Here is a 19027-nt window from a genome sequence, read left to right on the forward strand (position 1 = left end):
AAAGATGTATCCTCTAGTACAGCATTAGTCAGCAGTCTCCTCTACTTTAGCAGTTGCTATTTTTTAGTCATTGGAAGGAGGGCTGCTTTAAGAAATACCATTTGAGTCATAGGGAAATTGAGCAGGGGTCAAGTCTTACTGTCCTGAGTAGGAAGTTGCACTCCCACTTCCTTCCTGTCTCTTTCCAGAAGATCCTGATAATCCTCTCCCTCCTGCCTTTCTCTCACGGAGCTGCCTGGGGAGTGAAACCTGCCCTGGAGCCTGTGAAACACACCCAGAAATGGCCCCTCCCAAACCCCACTGGCTGCATTCTTCGGTGAAGCTGCAGGGTAGCACTAGGATATTTTTGTGAAGCCGTGGCTACTCTCAGCTTCGTGGCCAATTCCTTACTGAGTGTCTTACAGCTCCTGGAAAGGTGAGAAATAAAGTGCCTCCAGCTGTGGGGTGCTGGGTTGAGGGCCTGGAGGGTGGTGCAGCTTTCCATGGTTGTGCCCTGCCATTAGTGCCTCTTCCTACTGGGTCACCATGCCCGAGCAATGCCCATTTCACCAAAGCACTGTGTCAGCTTTAATTATTATTAGTTTTACTGTAAGTTGAACGTTTACTGCTTAGTAAATAGATGCGTAACACAAGGCAACTATGATTTAATCCTGTTTTGCAAACAGGGAAAGTTTAAGCCTGTTCCTGTCAGTGAAGCCACGGAGGGATGTGACGTACGGCTGCATGAAGAAGTGGGCTAATTCTTGGGCCACCAAGAAGGAAATGGCAGCGGATACTTTCAGCTTCGCAAAGCTGGATGAATGTGTGCGTCATAAGCAGTGCTTGAGGCAGCACTTCCTCCCTTCAGTGCACAGAGGAAGGAAGCTCAGTGGTGATAGTGCATGGTGGAAGGCAGTGCTGGCTCACAAGCCGCAGGGAGGATGTGACTCCACATGTGTCACTGGAGCTGGGCCAGGAGTTGTGCCAGGGGAGTTTCCAGCAGCGATCTCCACTGCGCCAGCAGAGAGAGGGCCTCTGCAGCTTGGGTGCCATGTCTGGCTAGGCAGAGACCCTGAAAGAGGAGAAAGGGCTTGGCTGCCCTGGTAATATAAAAACTGCTGGTGTCCGCAATACCCTGTCAAGGTTGGGTGGGAAGATAGGATGGGGGAGCTTTCTGGCTGATTTAGAGGAGACCTGCACATCTGAGAGATTCCCCACTTCAGAAACACGTGTCTTCATTGCTTTGGACTTGTTGGTGCCCTCACTGAATTCTTTTGGCTGCCAGACCCAGTTCCCTGTATGCTACCCTTCATCCAGGGTTCCCAAAGCTGTCTGCAGTACTTGATTAAACCGCTGCCTTTCAGAAGTACATAGGTAATAATAAGAAACGAGTTTCATATGATTTTATATATATATATATATATATATATAAATATTTTTGGTAGTTTAAAACAATGTTAATTTTTATACATGCGGAAATACCTCTGGCTTTCTAAACTGATATAAGGAGGGAAAAAATTGGATTCTTGCTTTCTGCATTTGCAGAACACATTTGTCTAAGGCTAGCAGAGAGTTTTGATACCACCAGCTGCAGATGTTCATTCTTACTTTGTTAAATGTGGCCTCGTGCCTCCTGTCCTGCTAAGTCCTATGGGTGGCAGGCTGATGGCCCTGGTTCTGCAGCCTCTTGGGCACAGAGTGGACAACTGGCAGCTGTGAAAAATGGGGCAGCTCTGGCAGACGCTGGCAGCTCCCTGCTGCGCACAAGGCAGTGGCGCATCCTCTGGACTCCTCGTGGCTGCTCCTGGCAGCTTGCCTGCACACTGGCACTGGTGCCCAAGCAACATCATGGTGCAGCAACTTGCTCTGCTACAACTGAGGCAATGTGGGTTTGTTCAGCTGTGCCGTTTGCTGGATTCATTTTTATTTTCACTGTGACAGCTTTTACATGGAGAAGTCAAACTCTCCTCCTAGCTAAACCTTTGTATTATTCTATTGCATTGAAATAGAAAAGTAGAAAGACTATTATTGTCTGCAAACGCCTATACCTACAGCTAATGTATTATTAGGGGATGAAAGAGAAGGTCCAAATTCTTATTTTTAAGAAGAAAAAAAAATATTATGATAAACTATATCTCTTTTGCATGCTGCAGGATTGGGTGTAATGCAGGCTCTGGGCAAAAAGTCCAGGGAACACTTGTAGTCCTTCTGAGACCTTGTCTTTCATTCATTTGTATGTGATTTGATCTGCCAAGCAGGACACTCTCTGAGAGCAATGGGCACACAGAGCTGCCACTGAGCATCACCAAGTGCAGGCAATGGCTACTCTGCATCTGTCAGCTGGATGCCTCCGCAAAGGGGTTGCAAGAAGTTTGTAATTGCCTACATTGTGTCTACATGATAGGACCTGCTGTAAACAGAAAGAAATTAGCAAACTAGTATCCAGAAAAGGTGTAAAAGACAAAAATCTCAGACTGACTTTTAGCATAGTTTTAAATAGAAATGTCCCTGTGTACTGCTGTTGAGCCCATATTTCTCCTAAATAGGATAGTTTGTGACCAGAGGGCAGCTCATCTGCCAGCCCAGGTAATCTATTTTGAAACTACATTTCTGAGGAGACCTCATTATGTTGCCAGATGACAGTGAGCTGGCCTAACGCGCTGGTCTTCTAGGGCAGCCTTGGGTGGGCACCGCTCCCAGCGGTCAGATGATTTTCCTAACACTGTCTTGAGAGGCACAAGCTCAGGGTCTAGTGACCCTTGAATGGGGCACCGAGGGCAGAGGGGGAGGAAGGAGAAGGATGGCATTTGTGAAGGCAGGTGGAAATGGAACAGGATCCATGTCAGGATGTGATGTTGCATTGGAGCAGATCCCTAGCCACCAGGGTTTGTAGACTTTATTGTGACAATGTGACACGTCCCAGAAGACTTCACACAGAAAACTGAGAAGTGTCTCTGGTTTCCTCTTAGTGTTTCTAAGAGTCCATTCTATATTTTCACCACTCTGGAGAAGTCAATCACAGGCATGCAGCAGAAACGCTTGCAGTGTGTAATAAGCGGTGGGCCCTTGCTGTAAAACTGCTTGCTGCGATGAACAGGAGGTGTGCCTGAAGGCAGGGAGAAGGTCAGGCTGGGCACCTGGACCATGACAGCAGAGGGCAAGGCCCGCTGCTTGCTGCTGCCTCTTCCTGACCCAGAGTGCTAGTGGCAGAAAAGTGACCTTCTGCAGGAGCCAGGGAGTGAGCCCTACTGAAAAGACATCTATGCTTCCATACCCTGGAATGGCTTGGACACCATGCAAATTGATGATGGGCACCATGGCTGACATGTCCAGCCTGAAGGAGAATCAGTGGTGGTGCTGCTGTTACTGCAGTATGTCTCAGAGCAGTATTTTTGTGGATGCTCGAACATAGATCGTATGGTATTTTCCTCGTTGCGATGAAGGGCAGACTGTTTGACTAAAAATAAAATCCGAATTCAGCCCAGAGTAGATTCCTCCAGAATATTGCTTTTGGCCAAACTGCTCTGACCTGGAAAACAGCATCTGGAAAAGCTTCTGTCCCCCTTGACCTGCTAGAGAAAAAGTTGTTCTTGGCAAATATCCTGGACCTCTTAAAAAGTGCAGAATGCTTCTTTCCTTTTTGACCTTGTTGCTGTTGGACTGTTATGCCAGTCAGAGTTTAGAAGCTCTCAGTTTATTGCAACAAACTGAAAACGGCAGCTGAGTTCAATACATGCAGGAATAACGTGGTTTATTCTTCCTCCAGAAAGGCACAGAAGAGAGGTTTTGCTCAGCCAAGTATTGCCCACAAAAGGTATGAAGCAGAGCAGATTTCATCAGTCTCAGCACACAGTGACTGCCCTTCCTAGAAGGAAAAACATTATTCTGTACCACATAAATTGCATTTTGACCTTTGGCTCGTGAGACTTGCCGGCCACGTACCCAACTGGGCAGCTGTAGGAGCTGTCAGTAACATGCCACCTAATTTGCTCTTCCAGGGAACTCAGTTCCGCCAGTTTGAAACACTGGAATTAGTCATCATTAGCCAATTAGCCCACTCTTCCATGACGTAGTATGAAAGTACATTTTTAACTACCATTGTAGTGCTTCATGGCATTTATTCCACTAAAAGGCAAAGGAGCAACATCTGTTTCGAAGGGAAGTGCAAGTGTGGGTAGAAAGTGCCTCCTCTATCCATGAGTGGTGAAGTCAGCTGCTGTGCTCTGGAGCTGGCCCTTGGGTTGGGCAGAGGGAAGCAAATCCTTCCATCCATTTGTGGGGCATGGGAAGGGCAAATCCAGCCCCTTTGGGAACAGACATCAGCAGGGTGCCCATCTTCTGAGTTGGCACTGTCAGTGCTGGAGACAGATGGGCCAAGGCACTCAGCAGTTGACTCTGCAGCTATTCACTAGCAAGAATTGCCCGGTTTCCCACCCACCTCCTGCCTGTGTCCTGAGAAGTGCGAGAATTTGATTTCCTGGCTGTTTCCTAGCTGGCTCCCAGCCTGAGGGGGTGAATCACAGCACCACAGTCCTGCAGCCAGAATTGCCCTGAGCCAACCACTCATCGACCGCGACAGCAGTGTGTCCACGAAGCAGGATGGCTGCTTTGCTCCACGTCCTAGCATGCCTCAGCCTTTGGGCTGGTGCAGTCCCTGCTTTGTTGCTGACCTGGTCGGGAAACCTGCAGACAGCAATCTGAAGCACTTGGGTGCTCCCAACTAGGCAAGCTTTTCCCTGCATGCTGCGGAGTGTTGGCTCATACAACTGGCATACCTACAGCTACGTAAAGCGGAGAACCTTTCTCACATCAAAAAGACTACCCATTTTGTCTGACATGGCCTCCTTTTCATCACCCCCCAACCACTACTTGACCCTAGATCTGTGTATCCACTTAGCTATACAGGCTTTCAGTTGTGTTTGGGTTTTTTTTAATTTAAATTTGATTTTGAGAAAGAACGAGATGAGCTCCAAGTACCAGAATGTGATAGCTCTGGAATATTACACAGCATTAATCTCAGCAGTGAGTGGGAGCAAGACACTGAGGGATGAACAGCCTGAGAAAACTGGGAAGGCTCAGTAAGTAGCAGGAGCAGATAAAAGCAGGCAGCTTGGGAATACTTTTGGAAGACAAATATCAGTATAAAGGAGGCAGACAGGAGAGAGACAACCCAGGCCACTTCCAGGGTAGACCTTTCAGTGAGTGCCAGCAGTTCTGTGCTGCTGGATGTGGAATTGTTTTATAGGTTTCTTTCATTTCCAGGCTTTTGGAAAACTATTGTCTAGTGCCTGACCTAACAGGAAGTGCAACTGCTCAACACAGGGAGCACATGCAAGAAAAGAATGAAAAGCAAGAAACTGATTTCAGAGGTTGGCTTTTCCTATTTTTAGTTTGTCTGCAAGTTATCCGGAGATGCATGCAACTCAGTTTGGAAGATTTAGGAAGCAGAGGGTGTTGCCAGTTCTTGCAGTGTAAAAAATCAAATGTGCTGCATTTCTTGTGACAGATGATGAGCTGCAAGTGATACCTAAATAGGCAGCATTGCTAAGGGAGGCTGGGTTTAGATGCGTGCATTAAAGATTTTTGAAGTAAAAGCTGAAGCACGTTCCTCCTTAATGTTAGAGAGACAGAGGGAGAGAGGGACAGAGACCCAACAAATGTGTGGTGCTGCATCTGGGGTCATAGGTTGTGTAACTTCTCAGAAATTCATTAATTGGGCTGCAGCTGTATAGGTACTTTGCATTTCTAGACCCTCCCATAAGAGGGAGGTTGCACTCTATCATTTGCAAAGATCCCCATAGATCTGGTGGGGATTTGGCAGTAGGAGTCTTGTCACTGAGGGTTTGGCTGTGTTACGGGCAGGCCAGGTAAAAACATTGCCCATGACCAGTTCCCTGCCCGACCCGGTTAAACACTTCTCCAGCCTGACCCCTCAGCGAGCTGCAGTCTGAGCACCTCAAAGAGCAGCGCTGAAGATTTCCCTGAGCTCTCACCTCTACCTGAGGTCCAGGCCCCACTGGAAAGGGAACAGTGATTTAACCCCAGCCTGTGGCTGCCTCGAGTCTCTCCTCTGTGTCTTACTGCGCGGGCACCAAGAGGTCGATTTGCTTTCCCTCTGAGCCCCTGTGGCTCACTGACTTCCACTGAGCTGCTCCTGAGGCAGAGCTGAAACTGCCCCTCACCAAACACAGCCACACTCGAGTAGCCTCCTTCTTTCTTTCAGCTGCATTTACTGCTAAGGGCTTGCCAGCTCCACACTACGTTTTCTTTCTCCTGGTCAAACCAGGAATCGGTTCAGGTGCCATTCCCTTGTGAGAGCTCTGGGAACATCAGGGTTTACCTAGCGGTAAAGTCACTCCAGAAGCCAAGGGATTTGCATTGTATTCAGCCAGGAGGTTATTGTCTGCTATGCTCAGGCACTAATTGCTGAGGAGACTTTGTGTATGTAACACATCTTGTTTCTAATCATGTAAACAAGCGTTTTCCTGGCCTTGGCAATGGCAGCCAAAATGTGATTAAAATTCAGTGAATTTCCTTCTCTCCCTAGCAGCGAGCATTCCCACCAAGCCAACGAAGGCAGCCGCCCGGCCAGGGCTGCGACCTGAGCTGTATCCTGGACAATAAATTCTGCGAAGGAAGATGCAAACCTCCGGGAATGGCCTGTTTCCTTGGGAGGTCTGCGGAGCCTGTCGCTCAGAGGACCCCGCTGCATCGCTTCAGCAAGGAAAAGGCAGTGCTGCCCCGCAATGGACAAAAGGGATGCCATACCCGCAGCTCTCTTCCAGCATCAGATCCCCAGCTTCAAGGGAGGACAGGCTGAAAAAGAGGCAGATGATGTCTCTGCTGATCCTGCCTGCACTCTCCTGATATGCCTGAAGCCGGTGCATCAGGGCTTCTGTTGGTCACCTGTGGGGCCAAGGAGGAATCGCTCGCTCCTCATGCAGACCTTGGGTAAGGGGGAAGTCTGTTTCTGTTATTCCTGTCCTCCAGCGATGCAGAGGAATGGGGCATCAGCAAGGGACAACACCGGAGAGGCTGGGTTGTGTTCCCAGCAGTGTGCCTGCTAATACCTGTGGGCTTTCGATGACACGCAGGAGGAATTGTATTTTCCAGCCTAGGCTGGTGGAAACCGCACCGCACCACACAGCATTTCCTTCCCTCCTTAAGCTTGGGGTGGTCCTTTACTTCCTGCTGTCACCTGGGAATTGCCATGTACATGTCCCAGGCTGCCACAAAGGACCTGAACATGGGCCAGGCCCACAGGGCTCCCCTGGGTGCTTCCTGCATGCAATACGGTTTTGACTTTCACCAGCCTTCTACAGACTTGCCAAGTGAGCTGTGGATGCCCCCACGTCCCCTTGCTGGTCTCAGCTGGTCAAGGGGTTCAAGCTTGTATCCCAGGTGGATGCTAATTTATCCAGGAGGGCTTGCTTCTTTGGCAGATGTTCTGCATTTCACTACATCAGAGACTCAGCTGTCAGCAGAGAGGGCAACATACATATTCAAGGACTCCTTTAATGTCAGCCATTCTAGAAAGCATCAGCCACTCGGCAGTAAGTGTTTGAAACGCGTGGGCAGCTATTGGTAATGCACCCCAGCACGCCACGCAGGTGGGGGAGCTCCCTTGCAAGCCTCTTGAATCTCACTTTTTTTAGGACTGATTACTCTGATCTCTGCTCTGGGAGACTTTTCACTAGCAAGCTAGATGGTGACTTTACAGTCCACCAGGTGTGGCACACCGGTACCCTACAGGGCTAATGAAATGTAAGCTTTTCTTCTAGAAGGTTGTGGCTTAATGCAGTTCTTGCAAATTCCTTGCTCAGTGATTGCCAGTAAGCCTCTTCCCACAGCCAGCCTGCTGCAGCGAGCACACGGGGACGTTAGCCTGGTTGCTGTGCATTAGCTCCCTCAGGTAGAAGTCCATGGACGTATAAAGGTGGTCAAAGGTGGTTAGCATCTTCCGTCTTGTCCTATAAGGCTCCTAGTTAGATCTGAGGAAACATTAAATCCCTAGCACGTAAGGGTCTGAGTGCTCTGCTAATAGCAGTGAAATGGGGGTTTGTACATGTGCAAATAATAGTAGATATAATTGATACATTTGTGATTATTTAAATTTACTCGGGCTTCCTGGCTTGTAATTTCACCTTTGCTGAGTGCTGGAGGCCTGTGGTATTGGAGCAAACGGTGCTAAGGAACCTGGAGTGTGTAGTCAATGTATAAATCTAGATCTTGGTGGCATCTCATGGGTGAAGACTTTCTCAGTCCTGCTGGAGGAGAATAAACTGGAATCATGGTGGTATTGCTTTTTCAGGCTGCTCCAGACAAACACATCAGAAACTATAAGAAAGTTACTGGAACCATCACTACATGGCCTTTATCCAGCGTGCTGGTGTTGCTGGGGCTTTCAGCTAGGATCTGGGCAAAAGCTGAGCTGTTTATTTCTGCCTGAGTTTACATTCGTTTGTGGGTATTTTATTGCTCAGGTTTAGGAGCTTGAAGGGCTTCACTGTGTCACACTGGTTTCTTTAGGATGCTGACTAGTTGTTGTGCTTCTCAAAATTACCTGGCTGGCTTCTCCAAGGCAGCAGTGAGCCAGCAGCCAAGTCGTGCCGACTAAGAAGGACATAGATGCGCCTTATAGAGCATCATTTAAGGATATGTGTACGTATAGCATGACACCCAGAGAAGCCTTTCACACAGCAGGGTCAGCTGACATGGATCAGTGTTCCTGGTGCAGTGCCTGGCTGCGGATTCACTGCATGGGACAGCTGTGCCACATACCACTCTGCAGCTCAGATGGTAGAGAAGGTGCCCAGCCTTCAGCCATTGCACCAGTAAAAGGACCGCATGAGCTTTGTTGCTAAGGGATGGCCTCAGTGTGAGTTTTCCTTACAAATGCTGTGCATTTATCTGACAGCGATCTGTACAGAGAGCAGTGATGGTCACAAGCCGTCACCAGCTGCAGCTACCGGTGGGTTGCAATGCTCCGCCTGCCCACCCCTGGCTCTGGAGAAGGTAGCTGGCAGCGCTGAGGTGGCTTGGCTCGGGGGTCCCTCCCTTGGGGGCACAGGCAAGGCCGCAGCCGAGGGTTTGCTGCCATTTCCACATGGGGCTGATGGATGAGGGTTAACCAGGTTAACCCGGCGTTAACTTGTGAAACCTCTCAGGTGTGTCAGCCTGTGGAATTGCTCCAGGCAGACTGCACACCTCAGTGCCACCTCCACTCCCCAGCCAAGGTTTAGGGTTTAGTTAACAAACCCTCATCTCCCCGGGACGGTCAGCCGGCACTCAGCCAGGCTCGGGCAGTGCCCAGCTGACCGCAGCGGGAGCACAGGCTGAACGCAGGTGGCCGCTGAGAGCAGCAGCCTACATTCCCAGGGGTCAGCAGGCTCGAAGCACTAAAAATCCCTGAGCATTTCGTGGTCAGTAAGGAAGTCTGTGTGCCATATAAACTGATCACCACATACAGCTGGAGGTGCTCAGCTTGGGCCTGTTAGACATGCAATTCCCACCCCTAAAGCTTCAGCACCGCTTTGCTGCAGTCCCCTTGGGCTTGGTGTGCAGATGTGCCCAGACCATGCCTCCTAACACCAGCACAGCAGTGACAGCACCCAGGCATGGCTGCAGCGACCTTTGCCAGCCCCACTGGAGCTGCCAGCTGGGCTACAACAGCCCAGAAGTCACAGCTTCCACCCAGTCAGTAGGATAGTCCAGGCTGGGCTGGGGGTATCTGGACCCACAGCAGAGGAAGGCAGGTAGGCAGCAGGGTAAGGAGGGGACTGAAGGAGAAAGCACCGCCCTTTGGAAGCTAGCTGCCCTGCCAGGAGGACAGGGCTCACAGCGGCTACAGGGTGTAGCAGAGTAAGGCCCTTGCCAGCAGCCTGGCGAGTGAAACTTGGCGAGTGTGAAACCTGGCGAGTACAGAGTCCCTGACTGGCAGAATACATTTTTGTTTTTCTTTCTTTTCTCTAAGTCAGTGACTAAGATAAACTCCAAAACAGAATCACCGATACCACAGTAAAATTTCTGCAAAAAATTCAGAAAACCTGAATTTTACCAAATGAGGAAAACTGGCAATTTTAGGGCCACTCAATATAATGCTGATGCTGGCTAAATAAAAGCTTATCGCAGAACCAAGCTGAACCTGAATGCTGCATCTCTGGCCGTACTGCCATACCATGTAATTTTTCCTGCCTCTCTTTTTGCAAGCTATTTATACCACTCCCACTTCATGTAGGCTGCAGCTGCCGCTGTGCCCGAGAGTCTCAGGCCAAGCGAGCTGCTCTCTGGAGGATGCTTTCTTCTAGGAATCAGGACACAAAAGCCATTGGAGCGCATTGTTCGGCATCTCCCAGTGAAAGGGGAAATCGAGGACAGAGAGCAGGGTGGAGGCAGTGCTTGTCACTGATCCCTGTTGCCCTTTGCACAGAAAGAAGGCTGAAGCATCAGAACATGAGAAGAGCATTGAAACACATGTAGCGGGGAGCAGAACAAAAAGGAGGCAGAATCTATGTCTGCATTTGAACTGCTTACAAAAAAGCTAACTCATACTTCCTCCAAGATGGTGGAAATTCCAGCTTTCCTGGAGCATGTGCCAGCCCTCAGGAGTACTCGTTAGCTGTCTTATGACTGTCCCCACTTAATTAGTGAGAACAGACTTGAGCTGATGCTGAATACTTCTGAAAATGTGTTATTGTCTCACCTTTGGCTGGAGCCTTTCAGGCATTTAGCTGCTGGGTGGGTAAGTACATTCAGTGCCTCTTTTCCCAGATGGAGTGAGGCTATTCAGGCAAAGTTCTTGCTTGCCATTGTTTGTATAGCCACATCACAAGGCCATCTCGTTGCTGCTGGATCTCTGGATGTCGCAACACTGCAGGCTTGTTGTGCACTGGGATTGTCACCTGGAGAACACCTCCGGTGTAGGCAAGGCTTGGCACAGGTCCCTTCTCTTTCAAACGAGAGTAAGACCCACAGACAGCCTTGCTACATCTCTAAACATAGCTAAGTGCATCCCAAATGCCGCAGTATATCACACCCAGTGAAAATCCTATTAGAAATGTCTGCAGAGGCTGGATGCTGACAGAGCTATCTCACGAGCACGGCTAGACTGCTGGGACAGTGTCCATCATTGCCAGAGCCCTGTGTTCTATTGGCCTAATTTGGGTCTACAGCGAGAGAATGATTAAAAAACTGCAATCCATGATACGCAGCACTGAATGTTTGGTGGTGATAATGGCCAAGAATCACAAATTAAGTCCATTTTGGGGCCAGGAAAGGAAATAGTTGTGCAATAGCATCATTTCCTATTCAAATTCTCTACAGACAGGGAATCAAGGTCCGAGATAAGAATCACAGGGTGAGGCTGATACTCACTGAGGTATGTTGGCCTTAAAGAGTTTTGTGTCTTCTCAGTTGTGGCCTAGGTGATCTGTGCCTCCTTTCCTCCAGCACTTCTAACAAGGCTGGGAGCTACTAGGTTTAGGTTACTGCTAGACACCAACTTATGAATTCTTGTGGTGCATTTGTAAGCTACAGTGAGCAAAGTCCACATTATTTCAGAACAAGAACATCCACGTAGGCATGCAGTATATTTTTATCTTACAGATTATCAGCATCACAGTTGTAATGAATGCATTTTAACTTCCCTGAGCATCTCTATTATCATCCAGTCTCTATTTTTCAAACTATAATGTAACAAGAGCATAACTATAATGTAACAGTAGCATAACACCTCAGGCTACTATTCACAGCAAAGGCATCTCAGCTGGGAACAGAAACCCACCATGCTCTTTCCTATTGTGTTCCTTAGGGCGAGGCAGCCAGGACAAGAAAACTACCTTGTGAGTACATGAGACCCAGCTGGGAACTGCCAGAGCAACTAACTTGTGCTCCGCCACCCCACTTCAGCCTTTGTTTTGATGAAAACAGTGAGGGAGACAACAGTGCGGGTTCTCAACAGGTATAATCCAACCTACCTAATCACTGGCAATTTCTGAAATGGGCTCACATCACCTCCCCGCTTCCACTGCCTCCTCTGCAGTAAAAAAAAACAAAACTCAAAAGTACCAGCTATGAGCGCGGTGAGCTGGTCTGACTCACACTGTAGCCTCACACTCACCAGGCATAACACAGCAGGAGCAAAGCAAATGCAGGGACAAGGTCTGCTGTTCAACAGCAGCTGCCATTGGTTTGGGTCAGGCATAAGATGAAGTTGCACCATAACCTGGCATCTAAGACATGTTTTGGTTAACCCTTTCTGTTGCTGAAGCTCAGCCTTGCAGTACAGGATTCTTCAGGTGAAGCCTCTAACCCAAACCAGGCAATTAAGAACACGCCAGAGTTCCCCGGCAGTAGGAGATGGAAACTGCGCAAAGGTTTGTTTGCATCTGCTGGTGGGCTCTCTCTGGGGTTTTTCATAAGCCAGAGGTTGTGCCTACTCCCTTTTTTATTTTTAATCTCTCAGATGCCAATGCTAGCTGAGTCTGCACACATCATGAAGAAAATTGTTGGCAAACAGCTGTTGTGGTTTACTGCTTCATGCAGCACTGCCACCCTGTGCAACTCCTGTCCGGGGAGGCAGGGCCGTGGGCAGGAGCACCTGCCCTGGACACCTGGCTTCCCGCAGGCTGGCCACCAGTATGGGCAAGTACCACAGAAGCAGGGCAGTGGGATCAGCAAGTAAGAGGGACTTATCCCCAAAGCACATATGTGGGAAGAAGCGATATTAGCTTAAAAGCCTGTAGGTCCTGTATCAATGAAGGCAGTTGCTGGGTGCTTTGGTCATAGGACCTGCCCTGCAGGTTACAGGGTTCCCGTTCCAGCACCCAGGAGTTTGTTACCTTAAAAGCTTGCTTGAAAGATTAAAAAGAAGAAATAAAAAAGAAAACCTTCTAGAAGGGACCCTTAAAAAAAAAATGTTCAGTCAGAAGATTGCTGTTTTACTCCAGATAAAGAGCTATTTTTGCCAGACAATTGAAAAGAAAGCCACTTGTTGTTTTATGGCCTCTGTTGCCCCCTCCAGTCCTACATTAGTAGTTGGTGCTGTTTGGAAAACAACAATCCTGGGAAAACCTGCACTAATAATAATATCTCAGGCTCATTATTTGATATACATCTGACACAAGCTGGAGGTGAAAATTGGGGTCAGAATTTCCTTTTCCGGTACCGCCAACATTCTATCGGAAAAGCAAAGCCTGTTTATCAAAGAGGCAGCTCTACAGGTACCGAAGCAAACTCACAGAGGAACTTTGAGGCCTCTCAAAACTTTGTGCTCTAAGTGTAAAATGCACCTGTAACCTCACTTTCTCTAGCTGGTGAGCACGTGCGTACACGTGTGTATAAAATAATCACAAAAAATTTTTGTATTTTTCCACCATTTTTCTCTTTGGTGGCAAGCCCGAGGGCACACACGCCAACCCACTGCGGAGTCAGAGCTTTTATCACGTGCAGCAGAGTTTGTTGTTACACTCTGGCACGTGCTTAATATACCAAATGTTAATAATTTCGAGTAGCACAAGCACACCGCGGAGCAAGGGAAGTCTCCTCTGAAACCTGCTATTCCAGTCTTATGGATAAGAGAAGTGTATTTTGTCCCTTTTGAAAGGCTGGAGATCTCAAGCTTGTACAATCTGTCATTATAGTGATACAGTTAAGAGTGCTTGACAATGCAATTTAATAACCATTTTAAACCGGTGCAAGTACGGAAGTCCTGTTTTCTCTTCTGCATGTTAGTGTCACTACCCGTGCAGTAAATAAGACAAAAGAACTACCTGAAACCTTTACTAGGCTTCTATTCAAAGCTTGGTAAAACCCTGGGGCAAGGGAGCAAGAGAGCAAGGGGCTGGCTTAGTTTTCATCTGGATCAATCCTTGATTGATCTCACCATTCATCTCAACAGCTATTATTTGTGACACAGGCTGGGGGAGCAACAGCACACATGGATTTGGTCAGCCACAAAGTCCAGGAGCAACCCTCAGGCAGATGACACTGACGCACTGGCACCAAGGGGAATACTTCCCTGGGACTGGCTGTTCACACTGGCATCCCTTGCTACAGTCCTGTGACTATGATACCACAGCTGTCCGAGAGCAGATTGCAAAAGGCAGATCTTTCTGTACATCAGCTAAAAACCCAAAAATATTCCTGGCCTTCTTAATTAAAAAAAAAAAAAATTACAGCTGTAAAACCTAGTAACTTTTCTTTTTAAGTTGAAAACTATGTTTAAACAAGTGTTGCTGTTTAATTCATATGCTGCAAGGATTTCCACTTCTGCCTGAAATTTCCTAAATGTAGGGTCTTACAGTGATAATCCATTTTTAAAAATAGGCAGCTGAAGCTATTCCCAAGAGGTAGAAGCTTGTGGATTTACAGTGAAACTGATTCCAGTGTAAGAAAAAGGAAACAGATATTCAGGTTCACCTGATATGCACAACAGTGGTGACAACTTCTCCCCTAATAAAAGACATGACACAATTAGATTGCTAACCTTTCCACTTTGGGAGTTTAATACAAGAGGCCAGGACTTTAAATGAAATGAGAAGAATTAAAGCTAATTCCTACTACAGAATTATCCTCCACTTTTGTCTGAAGTCCTCTTGAGAAAGACCACCAGCCTCAGATCTAGGTGCAAACTGCCTTGTCAGAAAAACTTTGATATTATAATAAAAAGTGACTAAATATTGTGGAGCATGCCTGTGAAAGGTATTACAAATTTAAGTAACTGAATTGAGATAGCAGAAAGGCTCAGGAGGAATTGAATTAAACAAATAAAGGTTTTGTAGTATCTTCTGGTACATCAGGTATCATATAGTGGGTGTTAAAAAGACAGCAGCAGTGCCAGAGTATATACTATGAGCTGGGACTAGAAAAGAGAGAACAGCTGGCAAACAGAAAGGAGGGGGGAAAAAAAGAAAAAAAAAAAAAAAGCACCAAGGACAGTAGGAAGAAAACATACAAACCAGGGACTTTAAAAGGGGAAGGAAAACTTTGATGTTTTCGCAGTGAGCGAGTGAAACAATTATTACTGGCTTTTAAATAGATTTGACAACGCTACCTATTACAGGGTTTTGGTCCATTTTACAGAGAACATATGGTCCAAGCACTAAGCAGATACAACCTGAAAGCAGCCTCAAGCCATGCCAGGCAGGGGGGAAGAGAGGCAAAACTGAAGAGCTCCCCCAAATTTAAGTCTTCTGCCTGAGTTTGAAGATGCTCAGTGGAGCGTGCAGAGCCTGTGTCGCAGCGAGGATCCTCCATGCATTTGAGGCGAGTAAGCTCTCTGGTAAGTGACAAAGAAAAACATGTGCCATTATTTTTCTGAATCGTCTGCTATCTAGGGCAAAGCACTTTAAAACTGTTTCTTGTGACAAATCAGGCAAATACCAAGAAGCACCCATTCTAATGGGGAACCTGGAACTCCTCCCAGGCTCCATACAAGCCCAGCATTGTAAGAGACCAGACACCAGACTATCCCAGCTCACACCCCGTGAATATCCATTGCAACAAATGACTCCTCTCCACGCATCCCAGAGAAACTCTGGCAAGTACTCACCTCCTAAACATCTGGCCCTATTACTACTAATATGGCAGTAACATGTTACCAGCCAACCTTTCCTTCAAGGGATGCAAAGTGCAGGAGATGTTGAGAAAGAACTACAAAGGCAGGTAAAGAAAACTGAAAAATAGTGGGTAAACATTTAACATGCTCCTCCCAAGCACTACCAAGGTATATGTAAAGTCCACGTATTATGTAGAGGCAGAGTAATCTGGCTTCATCAAGAGCTGGAGTGAAAAGAATAAAAAAGTGTGAACATTTAAGGAAACCTGAAATCTAAGTTAACAATACCATTAGCGAAGAGTATAGCAGCCTCTTTTCTCTAGACTGGCCTCAGGGCATCTAATTCTGGTGTCATTAATCTTCAAGCCCAGCCAGCCACAGGCCCCAGATTATAAAAATGCATTCACAAGCCACCTATTTCCCCCTGGGTTCTTAACCAGGACACAGGAGAGGTTCCATTTAAAAATCATTTTATTATTAACATAATCTTCCCATTTAGCCAAGTGTGGGTCATGTATAAGGAATGTCAGTAAATATTCCATTTGAGGCTTCTTTTTACATATTTCCATTGATAAATAAACTCTGAATTCACATAAAAAAGTTAAACTTAAATAACTAATATATTTTTTTGTAACAGGCATACATTGGTAAAATATAAATATTCTTGTACTCAGCCTTTGCTCTAAATAGAGATAACAGTTAGCCACACATCACAGTTATTAACAACTAAAACCAAGAACTCAACTGATTTTCTGGCCTGGACTAAAATAGAGATGGAAACAGAAAATTCACATTTTGACTTTGGGCCAAAAGAGGTTGAGAGGCAGGAAGAGAACGGTTTTATTAACAGCCTTGTTAAAAATAGTCTGCTCTGCCACTGAATTTTAACTTATTCTACATTTGGTAGTTGATTCCATTATAATTTTATGTAACAATCAAGTATCACTAACAAAATATGGCACATCATCCATGAACAATGTAATGATGTTTTAAAACTACCGGGGCAAAAATGTAGGCGATATGAGTGATTTGGTTCTGGCTAGCCGTTTTGTCCTCTCAGTCTAACATTAATATATTGCATCACATCACTGTTTTGGCCACTTTCCCACAACAGACTGGTGTTTGTTACCTGCAGCGCTAAAGTTTTGCAAACTAACCAGTTACCAGGCAGCCAGATACACTGGGTTTCCTCACCCAGAAGTCAGACCAGAATCGGCTGATCGAGATGCCCTCTCAAAGGACTCTGGGGATGATGGTAAAAGGGACCACAGGACTGCTGGCTTCCAGCTCCAGTGCTGTCAGAAAGCATTCAGTGGCAGCATCATCATTGCCTTGAGCCTGCAGCACCTCTCCCAGGCCGTTCCAGACCTCATGGGCCGTGGAGTTCACCTGGACGGCATCTCTGAGAATCTTCTCTGCCAAGCTATAGCGCCCGAGCTGGTGAAGTATCAGAGCCTGCAAGAAAACAAAGGAAAAATGGTTGAGGTTGGCCAGCAGGACTTTCCTGAAGCTCAAATGGTATGCTGCAACAGTGAAATAAGCATAGGCAGCTCTTGGGTTCAAAGTGTTACAGACTATATAATAGTTTTTTGTTTGTGTTTTCTTTTTTTCTTTAAAAAAAAATAATAAAAGAAACAACCTGAAGCAGGACTGGAGCAAAGATCGTAAGGACCTGAGCTTTTGTGGCAAGATCCCACATCTAATGTCCTGCTAAGGCATGTGCCCTGAAGTGTTTGTATCCTACCTGCACACCTCAGCACCCAGCTCATGTCTTATAGCATCTGAGATCATACACATGGCACCATCCGCTCTCTGGGATGGCAGTAACAGAACAAAGTTCAGCCCAATGGGCAACAGCCACAGTATCTGACTCAATCTGTGGAACAGGAAGCATGCTGGGACTAATACTGCACCAGTAGTGCGTGTAAGGGTCCAGCAGGCAGAGAACTTCCTCAAGAGATTCCTAGACAGAGATTCTTCATCCTCTTCTGTGGGATGGGATACAAATCAATACCACACAACCCAAGAGGATGTCCAAACCCACTAGGATACGGGCTGAATGAGGCGGTGGAAATCTCCATCCATCACATTCAGCTATGTTACTGTAACAGAAAAGTCATGGAATGACGCAGTAAGAGCGCTTTATTCCAGGATTATAATAATCCTAACAATGTTACGCATTTTTTCCTTGTGATTCTGTATTACAAAAGGCATATGGACCACAAACCTTTGTTTCCCAGAGAGGTGTCCTGATTACATGCTTATGGATTCTCTGTGACTTCTCCCCTCCCAGCCCCCACTCCTTGGACCATGGATTCTTTTATTCCTCCTGTACCTCTGTCCCTCAAATCCTTATCAGCCTAAGTGCTGGTGACTAGAAAGTACTAAAATTCTATGCAAACCCCGAATTATCCACCATACGTTTCTGGAATTCTGCCCACGAGGCTGACTTTCAGCATGGGCAGACTGCTAACTCCATCCTACAGTGTGACAGAGCAGACCATGCTCTGAAGAACGATATAAAGAACTCTGTATAGTATTGGCAAGTAAATAAATAAATGCAATAAAGGCTAATTTCTATCAGCCTAGCAGATGTTCTCACATAAAGGTGCTAGAGGGCTTTTCTGGTTTTGTTTTTTTGGAGCTGTCAAGTGAGTCAGCATTTCCACAGCAAGTGAACAGTACTTCCAATCAAAAAATCAGATAACTCTCAGGGTTGGTGTTTTTTCCCTGCAGGAAAGTGATTGTCAGTGACTGGTAGGTATCAGATGTGAAACTACAAAAAAAGAAGCAAGGAGGTGGAATATATAAAGGTGGTGTGGCTGCATGTACCTAGCCTTAGTAAAATTAAAGTGTTCTTCATTTTCAAGACAAGTTTCTCTGATTTTCAAAAAATCTTCCTTTTTTATTTGAAGATTTGTATATTACATACTAATTAACATGTGAGTTCTTTGAATATTGATAATACTTTTTTTTCCTAAATATGTCAGAGTATTTTCCCCACTTGCTAAGGACACAAGCTGCTCTTTTCAAGGCCAAAGGAAACAACCAGATTTTGCAGATGTAAGCCTGTTGATGGGAACAGAAACATGTTATGTCACATCTGCCCTATTCTGTATGGAAAAAAGCGTGGCTGAGATTTTCCAGGTGATAGAACTAGGGCAAATACGAGCTGTTTGCCTGCTGTTATTCTTTTCAAAGAATTTAAGCTATTTAGCACTGGTGAAGGACCTGCTCTTGCACGGGCAATGAGGTCACATCCTGTACCCTCACGTTTTGAGGGCACAGCTTTTTAGAGGGAGAGTCTCCCAAAAGTCAGTCTGTCACGGGTGTCTCAGGCTGGGATGGTATGAGGAATCCTGCCTTGGGTAGCAGCACCGGGAGAATGAGCTTTGATTCCAAAGAAGCAATGTGGAGATAATGAGACTTGTTTCACACAGAGCATCAAAAGGTCAGTGACATTTGGTCACTATAGATGTAGGCAGAGCTTGA

The 19027-nt window shown here is 46.6% G+C and overlaps 1 protein-coding gene across 1 annotated transcript in view; it reads right to left on the reverse strand.

Annotated features, from left to right (window-relative positions):
* Positions 1-15988: 15988 nt before the first annotated feature.
* Positions 15989-19027, reverse strand: part of TTC7B (tetratricopeptide repeat domain 7B) — a 144651-nt gene continuing 141612 nt past the window's right edge. The window contains exon 20 of the mRNA XM_055812625.1: positions 15989-16990. Within this exon, the coding sequence (XP_055668600.1) occupies positions 16769-16990 (222 nt within the window). The 3' untranslated portion in view covers positions 15989-16768. The remainder of the gene's footprint in view (positions 16991-19027) is intronic.

This window comes from Falco peregrinus, chromosome 1, assembly GCF_023634155.1.
Source record: "Falco peregrinus isolate bFalPer1 chromosome 1, bFalPer1.pri, whole genome shotgun sequence".
NCBI lineage: Eukaryota > Metazoa > Chordata > Aves > Falconiformes > Falconidae > Falco > Falco peregrinus.